The sequence below is a fragment of the Lissotriton helveticus genome, chromosome 6 (genome assembly GCF_964261635.1).
Source record: "Lissotriton helveticus chromosome 6, aLisHel1.1, whole genome shotgun sequence".
Taxonomy (NCBI): Eukaryota; Metazoa; Chordata; class Amphibia; order Caudata; family Salamandridae; genus Lissotriton; species Lissotriton helveticus.
Window position 1 is genome coordinate 959,825,653 of NC_136067.1, and position 19,725 is coordinate 959,845,377.

The window sequence follows — 19,725 nt, forward strand, 5'->3', positions numbered from 1 at the left end:
AGTTCAAGAAACCAGACAATTCATATTGTTTAGTTTTAGATTATAGATACCAGAAAACTTGCACCAAGACATTTGCAGTTCAAATTGCACACAGTGCCTCATTAATGAATAACATTGTGCGAAAGAAATATAAAACAACACTTGATATCTCAAATGGATTTTTCTGCAAAATGTAGCGCCTGAAAACAGGTATCTAACAGCATTCTCAGAGCTAGCATCCCACCGTCAATTTTGTCGACTCTCCCAAGGGTATAAGAACAGCCCAGTGTTGTTTTCGGCCAAGGTAACTAAGTTACTTCAAAATTTGGATGAAGAGGCATTGTCCGATGTGGATGATATTTATCTAATGGACAATACTTAGAGGAGCACTTGAACAGAGTGAATACCATCATTTTGGGATTTGCATCTGAGAGCTACAAATTCCACTTTAAGAAATCCAAAATTGCCCACCTCAGTGTCCTTCTTTTAGGATATGAGCTTTCAAGTCAAGTGAAACGCCTGGTAGCCAATTTTTTAGAAAAATGCGTGCTGCTCCAACCTCTAAAATCATTGAAAAATGTACAATTGATCCTGGGATTCCTAAATTTTGGTAGAACATACATTTTGGATTACTCAGAAAGAGTACAACCTCTCAATGGACACAGGAACACACAGATACACTTTGTTCCTTACAGGCTGACATGATAGCTTCCAAACACTTGCAGACAAGCATACACCTATACAACCTGGTGATCTGTATAGTTGCAGGTCAATCTGGGTACACCTATCTAACATATAATGAAGGTGAAACAGTACTAATTCCATACAAGTCACATTTGTACACAAATGCTGAGATGCACTCTAAGGAAATGATTCGAACAGCAGTAGAGACTGATGTGGTGAGAGAAAGAGCACTGGTTTAGGGGAAACGAATAATAGTAGTGACTCGAGTCCCAGCTTTAGAGGCAGCAACAAAGGCAAGTGTTTCTAACGCTAAAGCCTTACATCCGAGATGATCAGTATGAATATATAATTTACACTGCCAGATCTGCTCAAATGGCCATAGGAAGTAAGCAACAATATAACACAGCATGTGCAATCGTTAAAGGTTGCATGCGGGATGGGAAGTTCCATCCAAGTTGCACGGAAATGCAATCTCTAGGAGACTGCACGGCAGAGCTGGCAGAGTTAAAAGCCTTGATACTGGCACTGGTAAATACGGATCGAGAATTCCCCACACTAATTGTATGCGATTCCTTTTACTGTGTGCAGTCATATAATGAATACTTGCAATACTGGGTTCAAAACGGGTACCAAGATGCAAAAAGGTGGCACAATTACGCATACAATGCTATGGGAACAGGTAGTGGAGTTGAAATCCGGACTACAGAGGGCTCATGTGATACATACACTGAGTCATCAGAGTGATGCTGTTCATGTTGAGGTGAATTTTTTGGCTGATGAAGCCACACAGGGGGCTGTACGCATGGCTTCCGTAGCTGCAATCGCTCGATCTAAAATGAGAATAGACGGTGAGAGTATGGTGGCTGTCATTGATTCATGCAAAAACAGCAAAGCACTACCAAAAAGTTTCCACTCAAGTACTCCTACAAGTTAGATGCCAATAACATTCCATTTGCTCAGATTCCTGGAGTGGGGGATAGAGTAATTCCAAACATGGATCATAGGTTAGGTTTAATTCTAGCAGCACACGAAGGGATAGGTTTTGCACATGCAGGAGTTACGGCAACTGTATCGTTGTTGGAACATCGCTATTTGGTGGCCTGGGTTAACAAAGCAGACTAAAGACTATGGGCCAGATGTAGGTAGCCCAAAACCGGTCGGAAACGGCCGAAATTACCAAATTTCGGCCGTTACCGACCGGTATTGGGCATTTGAGATGTAGGGGCAAAATTTAAGGATTCGGTAATTTACCAAATCAGTTTTTTAAGGAATCGGTAAATTACTGATTCCTTAAAATACCAATTCGGTAACTTACCGAATCCTTAATGTAGGGAGCACTCAAGTGAGTGCATTTCTGAGTTAAGGATTTGGTATTTACCACCAACTAAAAGTTGGTGGTAAATATCGAAAACCTTTGAAAAAGCAAATTTGTGCTTTTCCAAAAGTGGCATGTGGCACACATAAATGCCCTTAGGGCATGTATGTGTGCCACATGTGTACCCATGCACTATTCAGGGGTGCAACAGGGTGTCAATTTGACACCCTGCCACCCTTGTAAGTCTTCCCCTATTACCGATCAGTATTTACAGAAATACCGAATCGGTATTTACCGAATTTTACCGATTCGGTAAAATTTACCGAATCAATACCTACATACCATTTACCGATTCTGAAATACAGAATCGGTAAAATTCGATATTTTAGAATCAGTAAATTTGGATTACCTACATATGGCCCTTGGTCTTGAAATGCGACATCTACCAGCAGATGAAAGATTCCATCATAACACATCCAGCGCAGACACCATTGTTTATATCTGACAAACCACTAGCTTGTGTTTATTTGGACCACTGCAGCCCCTTAAAAAGAGACGGGGCTTACAGATATCTCATGGTTGCAGTGGATTCCTGCTCGAGATTCCTATGGGTGTGGCCCCAAAGCTCGGCTGACGCTCGAATTGTTCTGAAAGATCTGCGAGTCTTTATAGGGACATACACAATTGGCACATTTTGACCAGGGGCCTGTATTTAGCTCTAGGGCTTACAAGGAGGCCATGCGAGGTTTGGGTGTAGCATTGCGGTGCTCCTCTCTGTACCATCCCGAGAGGAATTTGGTTGTGGAAAGGAAAAACCGAGACTTAAAGCAGTCTTTGACAGCCAGGGTATTATGCACGGGTGATAGCTGGGTAAAACATCTGTATGGAGAGCAGCAAGCTTTGAACAACATGCCAAGAAGTTCTCTGGGGGTGTCACTCCTATGAGATCCTATTTGGGACAAGAATTGGGGTTCCTGATTTTGATTGTTAAGGGGCAGTGGCATATGAAAAGCCTTTTGACATCCATGATCGTTTGACTGTTTTACAGGATCTAAATGAATCCAGGACACAGCAAAGTAATGCCCACCTGAAGCAGACCGCCAAAGTCAAATTAGTCACGGCAAGACCTGTCTGGATCCCAAAAGTTGGGATCTGGTCAGAGAGAAAATAGCAGACATGAAAGAATTTGAGTCAGCCTACAGAAAGCCTGTACAGGTCCTAGCAGTTGAAGGAACAAGAACTGTACTTCTACCGCTTCTTGCAAAACTGAAGAAAAGATTTCCCTCAATTGACCTAATCAAACCACACTATAAGGCTGATACTGAGTAGCAGGCCACGTGGACTCCAAAGTAGCAGATGCCCTCCTCTCGCTACAATTCAAGAAGTTCAAACGGAAAGACTCATCACATTCAAAGAGTCCCCTGTAAGGAATGATGTACTATGCAACAATGCTATGTAACTAATTTTCCTTGAATCTGAAGTTCAACTTCAAAATCAATCTCAAAATCAAAGACAAATTGCTATTAGGCCAAGTACAGATGTCTACGTCAACATGCCTCGACAAGAGCAAATTACGATTTCAACAAATTCTGATGCAATTCCAACAATTGATCGAACAGCTTCTGGCTACTTCATAAATTTTGATACGTTTTCTTTGGATCCAAGTGAACTGGATCCAGCCCAAACATCACGCAAGCAGCAAGTTAAAGTCTGTCTAAACTTTCTTAAAAGAACTTACCTGGTATCACCTTGGGTAAAACTATGGATAATTACTGGGGTACTTTTCTTTCTTTTCTGGTTAAGCTTATTGATAGTGTTTAACCTCTTTGATGCGTTGGATGGTCCCCGGCTGTCCGGCTGGCGCAACAGTGGGCGTGTGCGTTGGATGGCCAGGGGGTGTCCAATCTACGCACGCTTCAAATTCCACCGCACTGCGGCGGAATTTGCGCCGCTGTGAAGCAGTTAACATGCTTATTAATGGACAATACATTCGGCAAAGCTCATCAGCCCAAAAGGTTAATTTACTTTTAAAACCACACCAATCATCTCATCGAGAACAAACAGACTTGTCATCAGTGAACATTACAGAAGTTCCTATACCTGATGGTATAGTTTGGGACAAGGTTGATTTCGATATATTAAGTCCAACCACACTTTTAAAGATTCCACATTTATGTAAAATATCATTTAGTGATATAATTACCTCAAGAACATTTTCTGATGATTGGGATTTTGAGACTGTAAACAACACGTCGACTGATTTAGAAAATTTGCTGCATTTTCTAATAGTGAAACATTAGAAAGCACATCTGATTTTTAAACAATGTTTTGTTATCAACATTATGGTCATCATTTTTTGCATAAATCTCGTAATCCTAAAAATTTGTTCACATACCACCACTGGGAACATTGACCAACACTGCCGAAAGGCAGTTGAAGAACATTTACACAGAAGTTTCCATATTTTTCAGGGTTTCATTTGCCTGACCAATCCTCATATATAAGGTTGCACCAACATCAGCACCGAAAAATATGTTAACAAACACCAAACAGATTTACTCTGCTTCCTTTATTGCCCAGTTGTCTGAACAAGGTTTCGGCTTCTGGAAAGACACCATAGACTTAAAATCAGTCTGGGGTACTAGGGAATGGCAAGTTCAGGGAATGGAAACTTTATTTAGAGCATGCCTCATCCCTCAACATATCATGTTTTTGAAGGACACAGTGCAACAGACATCTTGCCATGGACTAGCCAAGAACAAAGATTTGAAAACACCTCAGCTTTAAACTCCATCACACATGGAGGGAAACAAAATATCACAAAAAAGAATGACTTTAGATGATGTCATACAATGCAATAGATCAGACCCCCATTGGAAGAAATGGTTGATTTGGCCCACAGACACCAATAGTTGTCAAGCTAGATTCATGGGAAGGACCAAAGGGTTCAGTATCAATAGGCCAGATCCCCATTATGTACAGAGAGCATCCAGGGGTAGTGACATCCTACAGTGTTGGGAACTTGTGCCTTGATTGGCTAGAAACCTCAATACTCACACAGGGGGAACAGCACTTATCCTTACATGATGTGGTTCTTATGGATTTTTTAGTAGGCCCCAGGAAGCCATGTCAGAAACATTTAATTTATGCTGGCATTTATGCTGCCTACAATGAAATATGGAAGATATCACAACCAGAGGCCACAGAGAGATTACATGAAATAGACCGTATAAATCTAGAAAAATCTCTAGCAGTGGTAGACAATGGGTTAACCACATTGTACTCCAGAAAATATTCCTTCGGCAACATTGTATCTTCTGCGATAGACATACTGGAACAGGATTTAGCCATATTTCAACACAGGCAATCTCAATTACGTTCTATTATGTTGATAAGCTGGACGCTGCAATCTTTGCATGCCGGCTATGTGCCTTGGCGTTTTATTAACAGCACGTCTTTGTTTTATGAATACAATCTAACAGATAAACAGATAGAAATGGCACTTAGGGGAGCAAAATATAGAATGCTGTGTATCGAAAAACTGGATAGATTACCATTTACAGTGGCAAAATCACCAACCACCGAATGGTTAATCCATGGCCACATAACTCTACCGGTCCCTACTTTTCAGCTTCAGTATTGCCTTGAATAAAAGCTGGCAGGCAGATATGAAAAATGGGTAAGTAATACATCAAGGAATCATAGGAATTACCATACAGATTTTGATGCCGGAGTGGTAATCGAGAAGTGTTTCTAAGCGGTACAAACTGTGTGAACGCTTTTAGTGGATCACTCATATGTCAGTATATAATACTACACAGGGCTTGAAATGGTTCTCTAGCAAACCTGTCCTGTCATCTGAGGGGTGCCCCAGCTGCAGTGATTACTCCAGCATTCAGGCTACTTTCAAATGGTAGTTACTTGATGCTGAACAATCAATGCTGCTGTGGAATGCACCCGAGCATCGCATATCTGGTAACCGTGAGGTCCAGGGTTACTTGTTGTATGCAAGTATTTTACAGTCAGGGAGGCGCTGTTATGGCCTTCACTGAATGTGTCTTTAATATGGTTAGATACTCTAAGCAGAATAAAAGTCATGCTTTTACAGAAGTCTGTGCCCTAACCTCCGCTCAAGAGAATTTTAATCTCCAGATCGCAAGGTCTTCGGCAAAAATACAGGCACTTATCCATACAAACTGCCCTTTCCATTTCGCAGAAATGGTAAATCGTATCTTTAACATGTCTGATATGACAGGCATAGTCCACCTATTGAAGACCATAGGTTCTGGACTTCTAAGCACCTTTCAGACGGTACTTGGAGTTAAACCAAACTTCATACACACCATATTATGAAGCATCTGTGGAGGACTTCCGCTAATCCTGTTCCTAATAGCAGGTATCCTGATTGTCTTTTATCTGCAACACAATGGACGTCCAAGCAACAAGGAGATGGAAAAAGCACACCTGGAGCGTAAATACCGTGACAGCATGGTACAACATCTAGGCACGCCTCGCCTAAGAGAACTAAGTGCATCTTGGTTCTTGTCATTTTGACCAGTCTGGATGGACTGCATCTTACCTGTCCTCCAATGCTTGTTTTGCGCAGAAGAATGTGTGTTAGACCTTTGTTTGACACTCCCAACATGTGCGCAACTGAACATGAATGCTCTACTGGACCCAATAATGGCCCATGTTCTGCAGTGTCCTCAGCATATTCCAATGTTGATGACGACATTCCTTGAGCCACAGCAGGTAGTGACTGCACCTGTTGGTATGGACGCCGGCTCCTCCACTGACACCCAGGCTTTGGACGGCACACAGACTGTGCCGTCCAAAGCCTGGGTGTTAGTGGAGGAGCCTCAGACTATAACTATGGACACTTTAGAGCTAGGGCTTGCAAAATGTTTTAGATGGTTTTAAGTTTTTAGAAATTACTTTGAAGTTTTAAACACTTTTAGCAAAAAAAATGTTGTTAAACTTTGTGCGTAATAATATCTAGTTAAGATGGTAGTACAATAATAGGTTCAAAGACTGACAACTAAGGGTCCCTTTGGTTTCACTTAAAGATGCACGCTATACATCAACCACACCACCAACCAATCTGCACTCAAATAGCACCAAAAGGAACTCAAAATAAAATGTAAAAAAGTTATGGGTCTTTTATTTTATATAAAAACATACACTTCATTTAAGAATCTCATAGCATGAATAAAAATGTATGTGTATACACACATTTGGTAATCAGGGGACAACAAATATCACAAATTGGGAAGAAATGCATATAAAAATTATATAAACACAAACAATACTTAGGAAATACAAATGATTAAAAAAGGAGGAAAAATGATTAGGTTAGAGATAGTCCACACTATCAAAGCCAATCACATATAGGTACTTTGCATGGAATATTGTGTAAACTTGTATGTTCAGGGCCAATTCTAATCACATATTATTCCTCTGATCCATTTAGAAACCAAGGATTTCATCAAACAGTTGTTAGAAGCAGAAGCATCGCGTTTCGGTGGCATATGATATTTCCCACCTTCCTCAGGCTAAAATGTTTTCTAAATCTCCCCACGAGTAATCAGTTTCATGGGTGAGACAATGGAGGAGACAATCTCTCCACATCAGCTGACCGGTTGTCTAGCGATGATACAATGACGGAGCAACTGAAAGATGCTCACTTTTGATCCTTGTGTATACTTTGGTACCCAAGTATATTATACTTTGAACCTGGCTTACCTATGAATTTGTCCATATTGATTTGTAGGCTGAGTTTTTGAAAATAAATTACAAATTTTTAAAAGACTGATATTTGCTTGTATTTGAGTACTTGCTTTTATAAGCCAATCACTGAAATATGGGTAAACAAATATTTTTCATTTCCATAACCAAGCTGCAACAAGTGCCATGTAATTGAGAGGGTTTGTGGCACAGATTGTAGACTGAATGGAAGGACGACATATTGGTAATGCTTTTCACCTACTAAGATTCCTAGAACCTTTGTGTGATGATAAGCGATTGGAATTTGGAAGTATGCGTCCCGTGGGGCAACTAAGCCAATCATTCTTATTTATGTGCTGAAAAAATGTATATAAGATATTCTGTTAAACCACCAGACTGCTGCTTTCTGGGCGCCCAGGCATAATAGAATTTGCTGAAGACTAGTTGTTAATACCTGCCACACCAAGGTGGTTAAAGAAATGTAGGGACATATTTACCAAAGATGTGACAAAGTGTGGCGTTAGCCTTGTTGGTTTAACACCACATTCCGCCACTACTGAAACGCAGGGCTGCACTGTATTTACAAGAATACAGTGAAGCCCTGCGGTTTTCCCTGCACTGGCTCTAAATTTAGCAGCCTAGTATCAATACAGGTACCCTTGCACCACAGTGCAAGGGTGCCAGCATTGAGGGGAAGGATTATTTATGTGAAGTAAGGAACATCTTCCTGCACAAAAACAATCTGACATGGCGTTTTGTAACTTTTATGTGTGCTGCTTTGTGCAACACACTCAGAAATTGCAACTCGTCACAGAAGGGACACTTCGGGAATGGTGCTGTCCCTTCATGCACATAAACAATCAATGGCATTTGCTGCTTGTATGTGTGCTCCACAACACAGCACACATAGAAACAGCAAAAGTGAGGAAAAATAAAGCAAATCCCATTGTATCTCAGGGTAAGACCAGGTTTTCCCTGGTCCTAATTTTGGTGCTGCCCCATATTTACGCCACGCTTGTAAATATGGGGCGGTGTCAAAACCAATGGGTATTGCAGTGGAACACCCACCACAACACCCATTGCCTTCACCTTTCACACTAAGTATAGCATGAAAGAGTGCCTTATTTACAAGGCAGCTTTAAGCCATATTAAGTGGCTTAACTCTGCCTTGTAAATAGGGCGAAGCCCATATCGCCACAGGAACGTCACTAAAAGTGAGGTTCCTGCGGCGATAGGGGCTTGTAAATATGCCCTGTGATCCTTTAGAGCAGGATCCTGTTTTTCTTTCTCATAATCCAAAACCTGACTGTCATTCTCTCATCTGTACACAAAAGACATACATTGGTGTCTGAAATATCCATGTCTCCATTCCACTCAGATAGGAATAACAAAATAATGAATGCAACTGGAAGGAAATTCTTTGTCACACTGGTGGAAGTCTAAAAAGTAGCCAGTGCAATAGTTATCCTTGGAACGATATGACCAACCTTTTTGGGAGACTACTCAAACATTTGTTTAAGATCTTCCGAAAGACTGTCATCAAGATTTCTTAAAGTTCCCACATGAAGGACTTCGAGCATCTGACTGAGTATTCGGAGCTGCAATCGATTCAGCTAACTTGGATATTGGAGAGTATTGCCTTGGTCCCTTAGACTGTCAGCCTCATTATAAATACCTGTATGAGAAATTTGGTCAAAGTGAAGATGTTGAATATTCCCATTTTCTGACTTGGTATTTTTTGGTGGGTGTCTAGTGCACAAAGTTTGCAACAGTATACTACTGTCTTCAACTTAAATCAGCAAGGTTCACAAAGTATTGTAAAGGAAGCGGAACAAAATCTAACAGTATCTAAGGAGCATATTTCCAAGCCCCTATCGCCACCATAACGTCACTTTCAGGACGTTGTGGTGGCGTTAGGGGCTTCGCCTTATATACAAGGCAGTGTTAAACCACTAACGCTGCCTGGTAAATATGGCACCCTTTCGCACTATACTTAAGATGAAAGGGGAGGGCAGTGGGTGTTTCTGTGGGTGTTCCACTGCAATTGCCAATGATTTTGATGCCACCTCATATTTACAAGGGTGGCTCAAATTTGGGGCAGTGCCAAAATTAAGACCATTGAAAACGTGGTCTTACCCTGGCGAAACAAGAAGAAAAGTTTAATTTCTCCTCGTGTTTGCTGTGTGCTGTGCTGTGCAGCACACAAGGAAACAGCAAAGTGCCAATAATTGTTTATGTGCAGGAAGGTGTCCCTTCGTGCACATAAACAATCATTTAAAAAAAATGCAGCACACATAGAAGTTCCAAAACAGCTTTTAAAGATTTTTTTCATGTTCAGGAAGGGACACCTTCCTGCACATAAACAATCTTCCCCTGCAACGCAGACACCTGTGTTGGTGCTAGGCAGCTAAATGTAGCACCAGCATGGAGGAAAGGCCGGGCTGCACCATATTCTTGGCTTCTTCAACACTTTACTAGTAAATATGCCACTAAGTAATCATAAATGTTATTCATAAAATAAGTGAACAATGTTGTGAATTGTGATGAAATGCAACATTGAATATAATTACAAATGTTTAGTAATATTTATATTACTTTTTTTTTCAGAGTACTCTCTTCTTGATAATAGAAAGAGAACCTTCACTGCAAAAGCTTTTACAGCGTGCAGACTTTATGCTCTTTCGTTGGAAAGTTTCAAAAAGGTACAAGATCAGTATCCCCGCCTAATAGATGATGTTAATGAAGCAATATCAGAAAATTAAAGTGACGTGAATTGCACATGGTACGATTTTTTTCTACAATATTTTTGTTGCTTTAATGACCTTTCCCTTAGATCATGAACCTATAAATAAACCTTGGTGATGTTCCTCCCTACCGGAGCTCTTCAAGGCATTCCATGGTTTTAAGATTGCAAATAGGTACCAGGCATTTGTTTAGGTTTAGGTGGGATTGGTAAGTGCTATTGGAAATATTGTGTTGTCTGATATAGGAATGCAATAACATGGATATGCCCAACTAGGCTAGAAAGCTTAATTATAATGACAATCATCAAATGAACATGACCAGTGCATGAACATGCTACCGCTTACTGCCAGATTTACTGTTCTAATTCCAATATTAGCGATTGTTGATGCTAGAGCTATGCTGGGATCATAGAAATTACAGGTTATAACCATGTCAATTTGATGGCTGATCAATGTATTGGTTTTTCCCGAGTAGTTTATACACTTAGGACCCGATTCACAAAGAATTTTCAATGCGTAAGTATACATTTGATTTATTTCTGAATGTCCAGCTATTAACTACTTTTGGAAGAAAGCTCTATAAATATGAGCATTGGGGAGTAAGTTGTTTTCTGGTGCATGCTCCATGTTATGGCAGATTTGTCCAACAGATTTGTTACTCTATAATTGGGAAAGCTGCAAATCAGAAAACAGCACAAAAACTGACCCCTTTCCACTACAATCACTTACATTTTTATAGTGCTCTTGAATACCAGACAATAGTGAATCAGACTGTGGGCCTGATTTTGATGGTGGTCGGATGAGCGTTTGACTGCCTTCGCCACGGAAATGTAACCATCCGACATGTAATTGGCAGTTTCACCTGTCACATTACAATGCGAGCGCAGGGTAGGTCGTGGGACAAATGCCTTTTTCCATTGCAGCTTTTGCTGCAGCCCCCAGAACGACCGCAGCACAACCACATGTGTTAATGTTAATGTTAACAGGTATTTGTATAGCGCATAATCACCGGCAGGTCTCTTAGCGCTTGAGAGAGAGTAGTCAGAGCTGCTAGCGGTACCATAACAGTGCAGGGTAGGGAGCTAAACTGTCTAAGGCTCCTCTAAACAGGACCGTTTTGAGCTGCTTCCTAAATGGGAGGAGTGCGGATTACTTGGGAAGGTGTTCAGGCAGTTGGCTCCATAGTTGAGGGACCAGAACAGAGAAAGCTCTGCCCGCTTTGGATGCAGTATTGCAATGTGGAAGCGCTAGGCAGCAGGCATCGACAGACCGCAGTATAAGGCCTGGAACATAGATCTTAAGGCAATCTTTAATGTAGGCTGGGGCTTGCCCATAGATTGCTTTGTGGGCAATGCAGAGGCCTTTAAATTTTGCTCTCTGCCTGATGGGAAGCCAGATACAGAAAAGGGGGTGGTGATGAACAGAGTGTCTGAATTAAGCAGACCACTCTTACCCAGTCCAAAGATCAGGGCTTGATCCATCACCGTTATTTATCTCACTGCCCCATCCCAGCTCAGAACCTGGCTATATGCAAATTAGTCTGTCCCTGGCCCAGTGCATCATGGGAACAGGGCAGACCAAACTACCAAGCCAATTCTTCACCAGAAAGGAGACAAGCTACCGGGGACCGGTTTCTGGCATTTCAGCCTCTTCGGCCCGGCTTGCTTGAATCCTGATGGAGCAGTGAGAAAGGGACTCATGTCTGAGTATACCCTGCCACACCTATAGTGGCCAAAAACGATACAGAAAAGGGGGTGGTGATGAACTTGTTGTAAATTATTTTGTCCACCCTAAGCGTGGAAGGGTATACTCAGATGTGAGTCCCTTGCTCATTGCACCATCAGGATTCAAGCAAGCCGGGCCGAAGACGCCTGAAATGGCAGAAACCGGTCCCCGGAAGCTTGTTTCCTTCCCAGTGTAAGAATTGGCTTTTGTAGTCTGGTCTGCCCTGTTCCCATGATGCACTGGGCCAGGGACAGACTAATTTGCATACAGCCAGGTTCTGAAACTGGGATGGTGCAATGAGCTAAAAAACGGTGTTGGATCTAGCCCTGATCTCTTGACTGGGTGAGAGTACTCTGCTTAATTCAGAGACTCTGTCCATCACCACCCCTTGTTGTAAATTATTTTGTCCACCCTAAGCGTGGAAGGGTATACTCAGATGTGAGTCCCTTGCTCATTGCACCATCAGGATTCAAGCAAGCCGGGCCGAAGTCGCCTGAAATGGCAGAAACCGGTCCCCGGAAGCTTGTTTCCTTCCCAGTGTAAGAATTGGCTTTTGTAGTCTGGTCTGCCCTGTTCCCATGATGCACTGGGCCAGGGACAGACTAATTTGCATACAGCCAGGTTCTGAAACTGGGATGGTGCAATGAGCTAAAAAACGGTGTTGGATCTAGCCCTGATCTCTTGACTGGGTGAGAGTACTCTGCTTAATTCAGAGACTCTGTCCATCACCACCCCTTGTTGTAAATTATTTTGTCCACCCTAAGCGTGGAAGGGTATACTCAGATGTGAGTCCCTTGCTCATTGCACCATCAGGATTCAAGCAAGCCGGGCCGAAGACGCCTGAAATGGCAGAAACCGGTCCCCGGAAGCTTGTTTCCTTCCCAGTGTAAGAATTGGCTTTTGTAGTCTGGTCTGCCCTGTTCCCATGATGCACTGGGCCAGGGACAGACTAATTTGCATACAGCCAGGTTCTGAAACTGGGATGGTGCAATGAGCTAAAAAACGGTGTTGGATCTAGCCCTGATCTCTTGACTGGGTGAGAGTACTCTGCTTAATTCAGAGACTCTGTCCATCACCACCCCTTGTTGTAAATTATTTTGTCCACCCTAAGCGTGGAAGGGTATACTCAGATGTGAGTCCCTTGCTCATTGCACCATCAGGATTCAAGCAAGCCGGGCCGAAGACGCCTGAAATGGCAGAAACCGGTCCCCGGAAGCTTGTTTCCTTCCCAGTGTAAGAATTGGCTTTTGTAGTCTGGTCTGCCCTGTTCCCATGATGCACTGGGCCAGGGACAGACTAATTTGCATACAGCCAGGTTCTGAAACTGGGATGGTGCAATGAGCTAAAAAACGGTGTTGGATCTAGCCCTGATCTCTTGACTGGGTGAGAGTACTCTGCTTAATTCAGAGACTCTGTCCATCACCACCCCTTGTTGTAAATTATTTTGTCCACCCTAAGCGTGGAAGGGTATACTCAGATGTGAGTCCCTTGCTCATTGCACCATCAGGATTCAAGCAAGCCGGGCCGAAGACGCCTGAAATGGCAGAAACCGGTCCCCGGAAGCTTGTTTCCTTCCCAGTGTAAGAATTGGCTTTTGTAGTCTGGTCTGCCCTGTTCCCATGATGCACTGGGCCAGGGACAGACTAATTTGCATACAGCCAGGTTCTGAAACTGGGATGGTGCAATGAGCTAAAAAACGGTGTTGGATCTAGCCCTGATCTCTTGACTGGGTGAGAGTACTCTGCTTAATTCAGAGACTCTGTCCATCACCACCCCTTGTTGTAAATTATTTTGTCCACCCTAAGCGTGGAAGGGTATACTCAGATGTGAGTCCCTTGCTCATTGCACCATCAGGATTCAAGCAAGCCGGGCCGAAGACGCCTGAAATGGCAGAAACCGGTCCCCGGAAGCTTGTTTCCTTCCCAGTGTAAGAATTGGCTTTTGTAGTCTAGTCTGGTCTGCCCTGTTCCCATGATGCACTGGGCCAGGGACAGACTAATTTGCATACAGCCAGGTTCTGAAACTGGGATGGTGCAATGAGCTAAAAAACGGTGTTGGATCTAGCCCTGATCTCTTGACTGGGTGAGAGTACTCTGCTTAATTCAGAGACTCTGTCCATCACCACCCCTTGTTGTAAATTATTATTATTTTTTTTTTTTTTGATGGGAAGCCAGTGCAGCTTACCCAGCAGCCGGGTGGCATGAGACCTTCTTGGGCCTGAACATCATCCTGGCTGCAACGTTCAGTACCACCTGTAGTTTGTTGATAAGTTTCTGGGGGAGGCTGATATATAAGGCATTGCCTTAATCCAGCCTCGAGACAACAGTGGCCAACACAATTGTCTGTAATGAGGTGGTTGAAAGGAGGGGAACTAGTTTCCGCAACTGCCTCATGAGACCTGTACATGTGCTGACCACTGAAGTGACCTTTTTGGCCCAGACTTTTCACAACCGGCACTCACTGGTGTGGGGGTGACACCTAGCTCATGGAGCCAGAAAAGGTCACTACAGGGGTTGCTTCTGGTGGGGATGACAAGGACCTCCGTTTTATCCGGATTAATTTTCAGTGAATTGACTGTTACCCAATTCACTGTAAATCTGAGAATGTTTTGTGCCAGATCATGCACGTGGGAGGAGTTGTCAATACGGAGGATGAGTTGGGTGTCATCCGCATAATTGAAGACACTGCAGTCCGAACTGGCTAGGGCCGCCACCAGCGGCTGTAAGTATATATTGAAAAGGAGTGAGGACAGAGCAGAGCCTTGGGGACACCACAGGTAAGGATACCACTGTCCGATACCTCCTCACCCAACTGAATCCTCTGGGACCGGCATGACAAGAAGGATTCTAGCCAGCGATGCGCCAACCCGCAGATACCCACAGCAGTGAGTCTGGCCAACAGTTGTGCGTGGCTGACCATATTGAATGCTGCTGATAGGTCTAGTAAGATCAGGGCGCTTGTTTTTTTGTTGTCAGCTATAATTCTGAGATCATCGAGTACTGACAGCATCACCAACTCCGTACTGTGGTGGGCTCTAAAACCTGCCTATCGCCCCTGGAGTAGGTGATGTTCATCACAGAAAAGCAGAGAGGGTTTTAAGGACATGGTGTTCCACAACTTTCACCAGCAAGCGAAGCTGGGAGATGGGCCTATAGATTTTGGGGTTAGCAACGTCTGCCCCTGATTTTTTTTAACAGGGGGATAACTCTGGCCTCCTTCATGTTGGATGGCAAGTAGCCTGACTTCAAGGAGTTATTTAATAGAGCGAGAATCTGCCTTTCCAGCCCAGGAAGGGCCATTAGGAAGTTCCTGTGAGGGCAGGGATCTTTAGGGGAGCCCGATTTGTTCCAATTCATCAATGATGTCAGTGAGGTTGAGTCTAAGTTGGGAAAGATGGTAAGTACCTTGCAGGGGGGAGGGGCTTAGAGCTGAACCAGGGAGCTCTCATTAATAGGGGTGTTATCAATCTCTGCGAGAATGTCCCTGACCTTTTGGGAAAAGAAGGATTGGAAAGCATTGCAGTCAATGGGTGCAGCTGTCAATTTCTGCTCAGGCTTTTGGCTAAGTTCTTTCAGTATTCAGAAACTTTCTTTCTGTGTTTGCCGCGACTGAGATTCTTATCTCATAATACTCAGCTTTCCTGGTCTTAATAGATTTTTTGTATGAGCAGAGTAATGTTTGGTAACTTGTCAGCTCTGCTGGGTCATACGCTTTGCGCCACCGTCTCTCGGCTTGGCGGAATTTTTGCTTCCTTTCCCTCAAGATCTCATTAAACCAGGGGGCTCTGTTTCCCTTATCTCTAACTCTATCTCTCTGCTCTGGTGCCACTTGATCTGTAGTTGCACACAGAGTACCAGTGAGGGCTTCACTTTCCTGGTCCAGATTTCCTATCTCAATTTTTTAGGGGGGGAGCCTGAGTAGTGTGTCCACCAGGTTCGCAGCCTCCATTTTTTTCCAGCTTTGTACCTTTTTCCACTCTTGGGGTGGTTGTGACAGCTGGCTGTCCATTGGGACCCAACAACTAATTAATGAGTGGTCAGACCAGGCACAGGGGCTGATGTCTATTAGACTAGACCGTGGTTGCGAGGTCCAAATGAGGTCCAAAGTGTGATCTTTAATGTGGGTGGGACCATCGACTAGTTGATAGAGCCCCATCGAACCCATTGCTGTCTCAAATTGGCTAGCCAGTGGCTCTCTTGGTACTCTATCCCAGTGACAATTAAAACCCCCAACCACAAGTAGACGTTGGTACCAAGAGCAGAGGTCATTGATAATCTCAGCGAAGAGATCGTTGAAGTAGGGGGTTGTCTGCAGAAGACGGTACGCTACCAGAAGTAGAAGGCAGGAGGATTGAAATGAAATTTTGACCCCAAGTATATCTGTGTCATCAATGCTCTCCGCCACCATTTTGGCAACCATTATTCGCCTCTTGAAAAAAATGGCCACCCCTCCTCCTCTCATTTTGTCCCCACGATTATGCCAGAGGGCATCAAAGTCTCCCGGGAGGGCTGCAATAATGTCAGGGACTGAGGAGTCTCCTAGCCAGGATTCCGGAAGTGCCAAGAGGTCTATGCCTCCATCTTGAAGGAGAGAAAATACTTCAAAGTGGTGCTTCTGTAAGGAACGTGTTTTAAGGATTGCCACCTTCAATCTTGGCTGGTTTTTGGGTAAGATGTTTTTGTGGAATACTGGGGGCGTGATCCTGCAAAAGCCCCCTCCTTTTTTCCTCAGGATGTTCCCCCGGCCACATTGCAAAGGCCCACAGAGGCCCTGCTAGAGACCCCCAAAGTCCCTTTCCGTCAGATTTACATGGCGGACAGAACACTATGTGAAGGCAGAGGGAAAGAGACATCGTAATCTCTATGGCTGTGCCTTCTCAGGCACCACCCCATTGTAGATTAAGTCCTACTGACATGGCCTGGCCAGCTCAGCAGGCTAGAGACTCCACGTTGCCACACAGGACCCAGCAGTGCATGCCAGGCACTAACTGCTGGGGCCGCATGGCTCCCGCAGCCCTCTGCAACAGTTCTCCTCCCCCCGGGGGGGGGAGAAGCGTATGGAGCAGGGAGCTCGACCCCCTCCGCAGATGCGTTACAAGCTGCTTTGTTTAGTCGGCATGACAAGTGGATAGGCTACAATGTGTCCCATGTTGCATTTCAAGTTCAGCATCACAGAATTGGCCGGCAAAGGCAATCGTGTCAGCACAGCACACAGGGGGCAATACTATTCTGCGCTTGGCACGATGCCCCCTCTGGCTGCTGATAATTACTAGAAAAACATTCCAGCCAGCAGAGCCTTCTCAGAAGGCAGTCATCTTGCGGACGAGCTAGCTCCACCCCTAGAAGAACATTGTTAAAGAAGCACAGGAGCCTCCACTGTCCTAGAGGTCTCCAAGTGTGTGTGTCTCTCAATCAATCAATCATTTGTAAAGCGCACTATATACCCGCGAGGGTCTCACGGCGTGGGGGGGCGGCTACTGATCTAACAGCCAGGTCTTGAGTATCCTCCTGAAGGCCAGCAAGTCTTGGGTCTGTCGTAGGCTCAGTGGGAGGGTGTTCCATGTCTTGGAGGCGAGGTGGGAGAGGGATCTCCCACCGGTGGTTGTTCTTTGGATGCGCGGGATGGTGGCGAGTGAGAGGACGGCGGAGCGGATCTGGCGGTTGGGGATGTAGAAGGAGAGCCGTCTGTTGAGGTAGGCTGGGCGGGTTTGTGGAGTGCCTTGTGTGCATGGGTGAGGAGCTTGAAGGATATTCTCTTGTTGACAGGGAGCCAGTGCAGGTTTCTCAGGTGGGGTGATGTGGCCATGGCGTGGTACGTCGAGGATCAGTCATGCTGAAGCGTTTTGGATGCGTTGTAGTCGATTGAACAGTTTGGTCGGGGCTCCCGCGTAGAGGGCGCTTCCGTAGTCGAGTCTGCTGCTGACGAGGGCCTGGGTGACTGTCTTTCTTGTATCTGTCAGGATCCATTTGTAGATCTTGCGGAGCATGTGGAGGGTGTTGAAGCAGAAGGAGGAGACGGCGTGGACTTGCTTGGTCATTGAGAGCATTAAGTTGAGGATGATTCCCAGGTTGCTTGCGTGGTCGGTGGGTGTCGGGGCTGCCCCCAGCGCCGTCGCCCACCAGGAGTCGTCCCGGGCTGAAGGGTTGGAGCAGAGGATGAGGACCTCCGTCTTTTCCGAGTTCAGCTTCAGACGGCTGGTCTTCATCCAGTCGGCGACGGCCTTCATTCCTTTGTGGAGGTTGGCTTTGGCGGTGATGGGGTCCTTGGTGAGGGAGAGGATCAGCTGAGTGTTGTCGGCGTAGGAGATTATGTTGAGGTCGTGCTGTCGAGCTACGTGTGCGAGCGGGGCCATGTAAATGTTAAACAGCATCAGGCTGAGGGAGGATCCCTGGGGTACGCCGCAGATGATCTCGGAGGCTTTGGAACGGAATGGGAGAGGCGTACGCTCTGGGTTCTGCCGGAGAGGAAGGTGGTGTTCCTATCCAGAGCCTTGTCTCGGATCCCTGCGGCGTGGAGGCGTGCGCGTAGTGTGCGGTGGCAGATGGTATCGAAGGCGGCAGAGAGGTCTAGGAGGATGAGTGCTGCAATCTCGCAGTTGTCCAGCAGGGTCCTGATGTCATCGGTGGCGGCGATGAGGACAGTCTCGGTGCTGTGGTTGCTGCGGAACCCTGACTGGGAAGGGTCCAGGATTCTGTTTTCTTTGAGGTATCGGGTTAGCTGTCTGTTGATGGATTTCTCAATGACCTTGGCTGGGAAGGAGAGCAGAGAGATGGGCCGGAAGTTCTTGAGGTCTCTTGGGTCTGCCTTAGGTTTTTTGAGTAGGGCGTTGATCTCTGCGTGTTTCCAGATCTCTGGAAAGGTCGCGATCTAGAGGAAGAGATTGATGACGTTGCGCAGGTGGGGTGCGATTGAGCTGCTTGCTCTGTTGAAGACGTGGTACGGGAATGGGTCTGACGGAGAGCTGGAGTGGATTGTGCGCATGGTCTTGATGGTGTCATCGATACTCACGCTGGCCCAGGCAAGCAGGGGGTCGTGGTCGATGGTGTGCGGAGGGTCTGTTGTGTTGCTGTCTGTTGGGGCTGTCTGGGTGTTGAAGCTGTCATGGATGTTGGAGCTGGGGTTGGAGAGTTCCTTCACGATGTTGAAGAGATCCTTGCTATTGTGTGCATTGTTGTCGATGCGTTCTTTGAAGGAGGTCCTCTTGACCGCTCTGAAGAGGTGGTGGTGGTTGCGGATGGCGTCCTTGAGTGCTGCGTGGCTGTCTGGAGTTTGTTCACTGTGCCATTTCTTCTCTAGTTTTTGGCTGGCTTGCTTGGAGGCTAGGAGTTCTGGGGTGAAACAGCTGGCCCTCTTGCTGGTGTCTCTGTGGGGGGGTTTCTTTAGCGGGGCGAGGGTAAGCACATTTCCAAAAGAGATGGTAGGATGTCTCATCTGAGGTGCACCATCTCGGGCTGAACTTGTATTTGTTGAACCCTCTTGCATACATGAAGGCCCTCACAGGCTGACTTCCTTGGATGTCCATCTAGGGTATGGTGGATCCTGAACATCACCTCT

At 45.1% G+C, this 19,725-nt stretch overlaps 1 protein-coding gene across 3 annotated transcripts in view; it reads left to right on the forward strand.

Moving 5' to 3' along the window:
* The window catches only part of LOC144761612 (potassium/sodium hyperpolarization-activated cyclic nucleotide-gated channel 2-like), a 2,245,815-nt gene that overhangs the window by 2,148,083 nt on the left and 78,007 nt on the right, over positions 1 to 19,725 (forward strand). For all 3 annotated transcript variants that reach the window (XR_013595811.1, XM_078646916.1, XM_078646915.1), the window contains one exon: positions 10,310 to 10,484. Coding sequence is in view for 2 of the 3 variants with exons in the window: in XM_078646916.1 (XP_078503042.1) it covers positions 10,310 to 10,464 (155 nt within the window). In the remaining variant the exon portion in view is untranslated. The remainder of the gene's footprint in view (positions 1 to 10,309; positions 10,485 to 19,725) is intronic.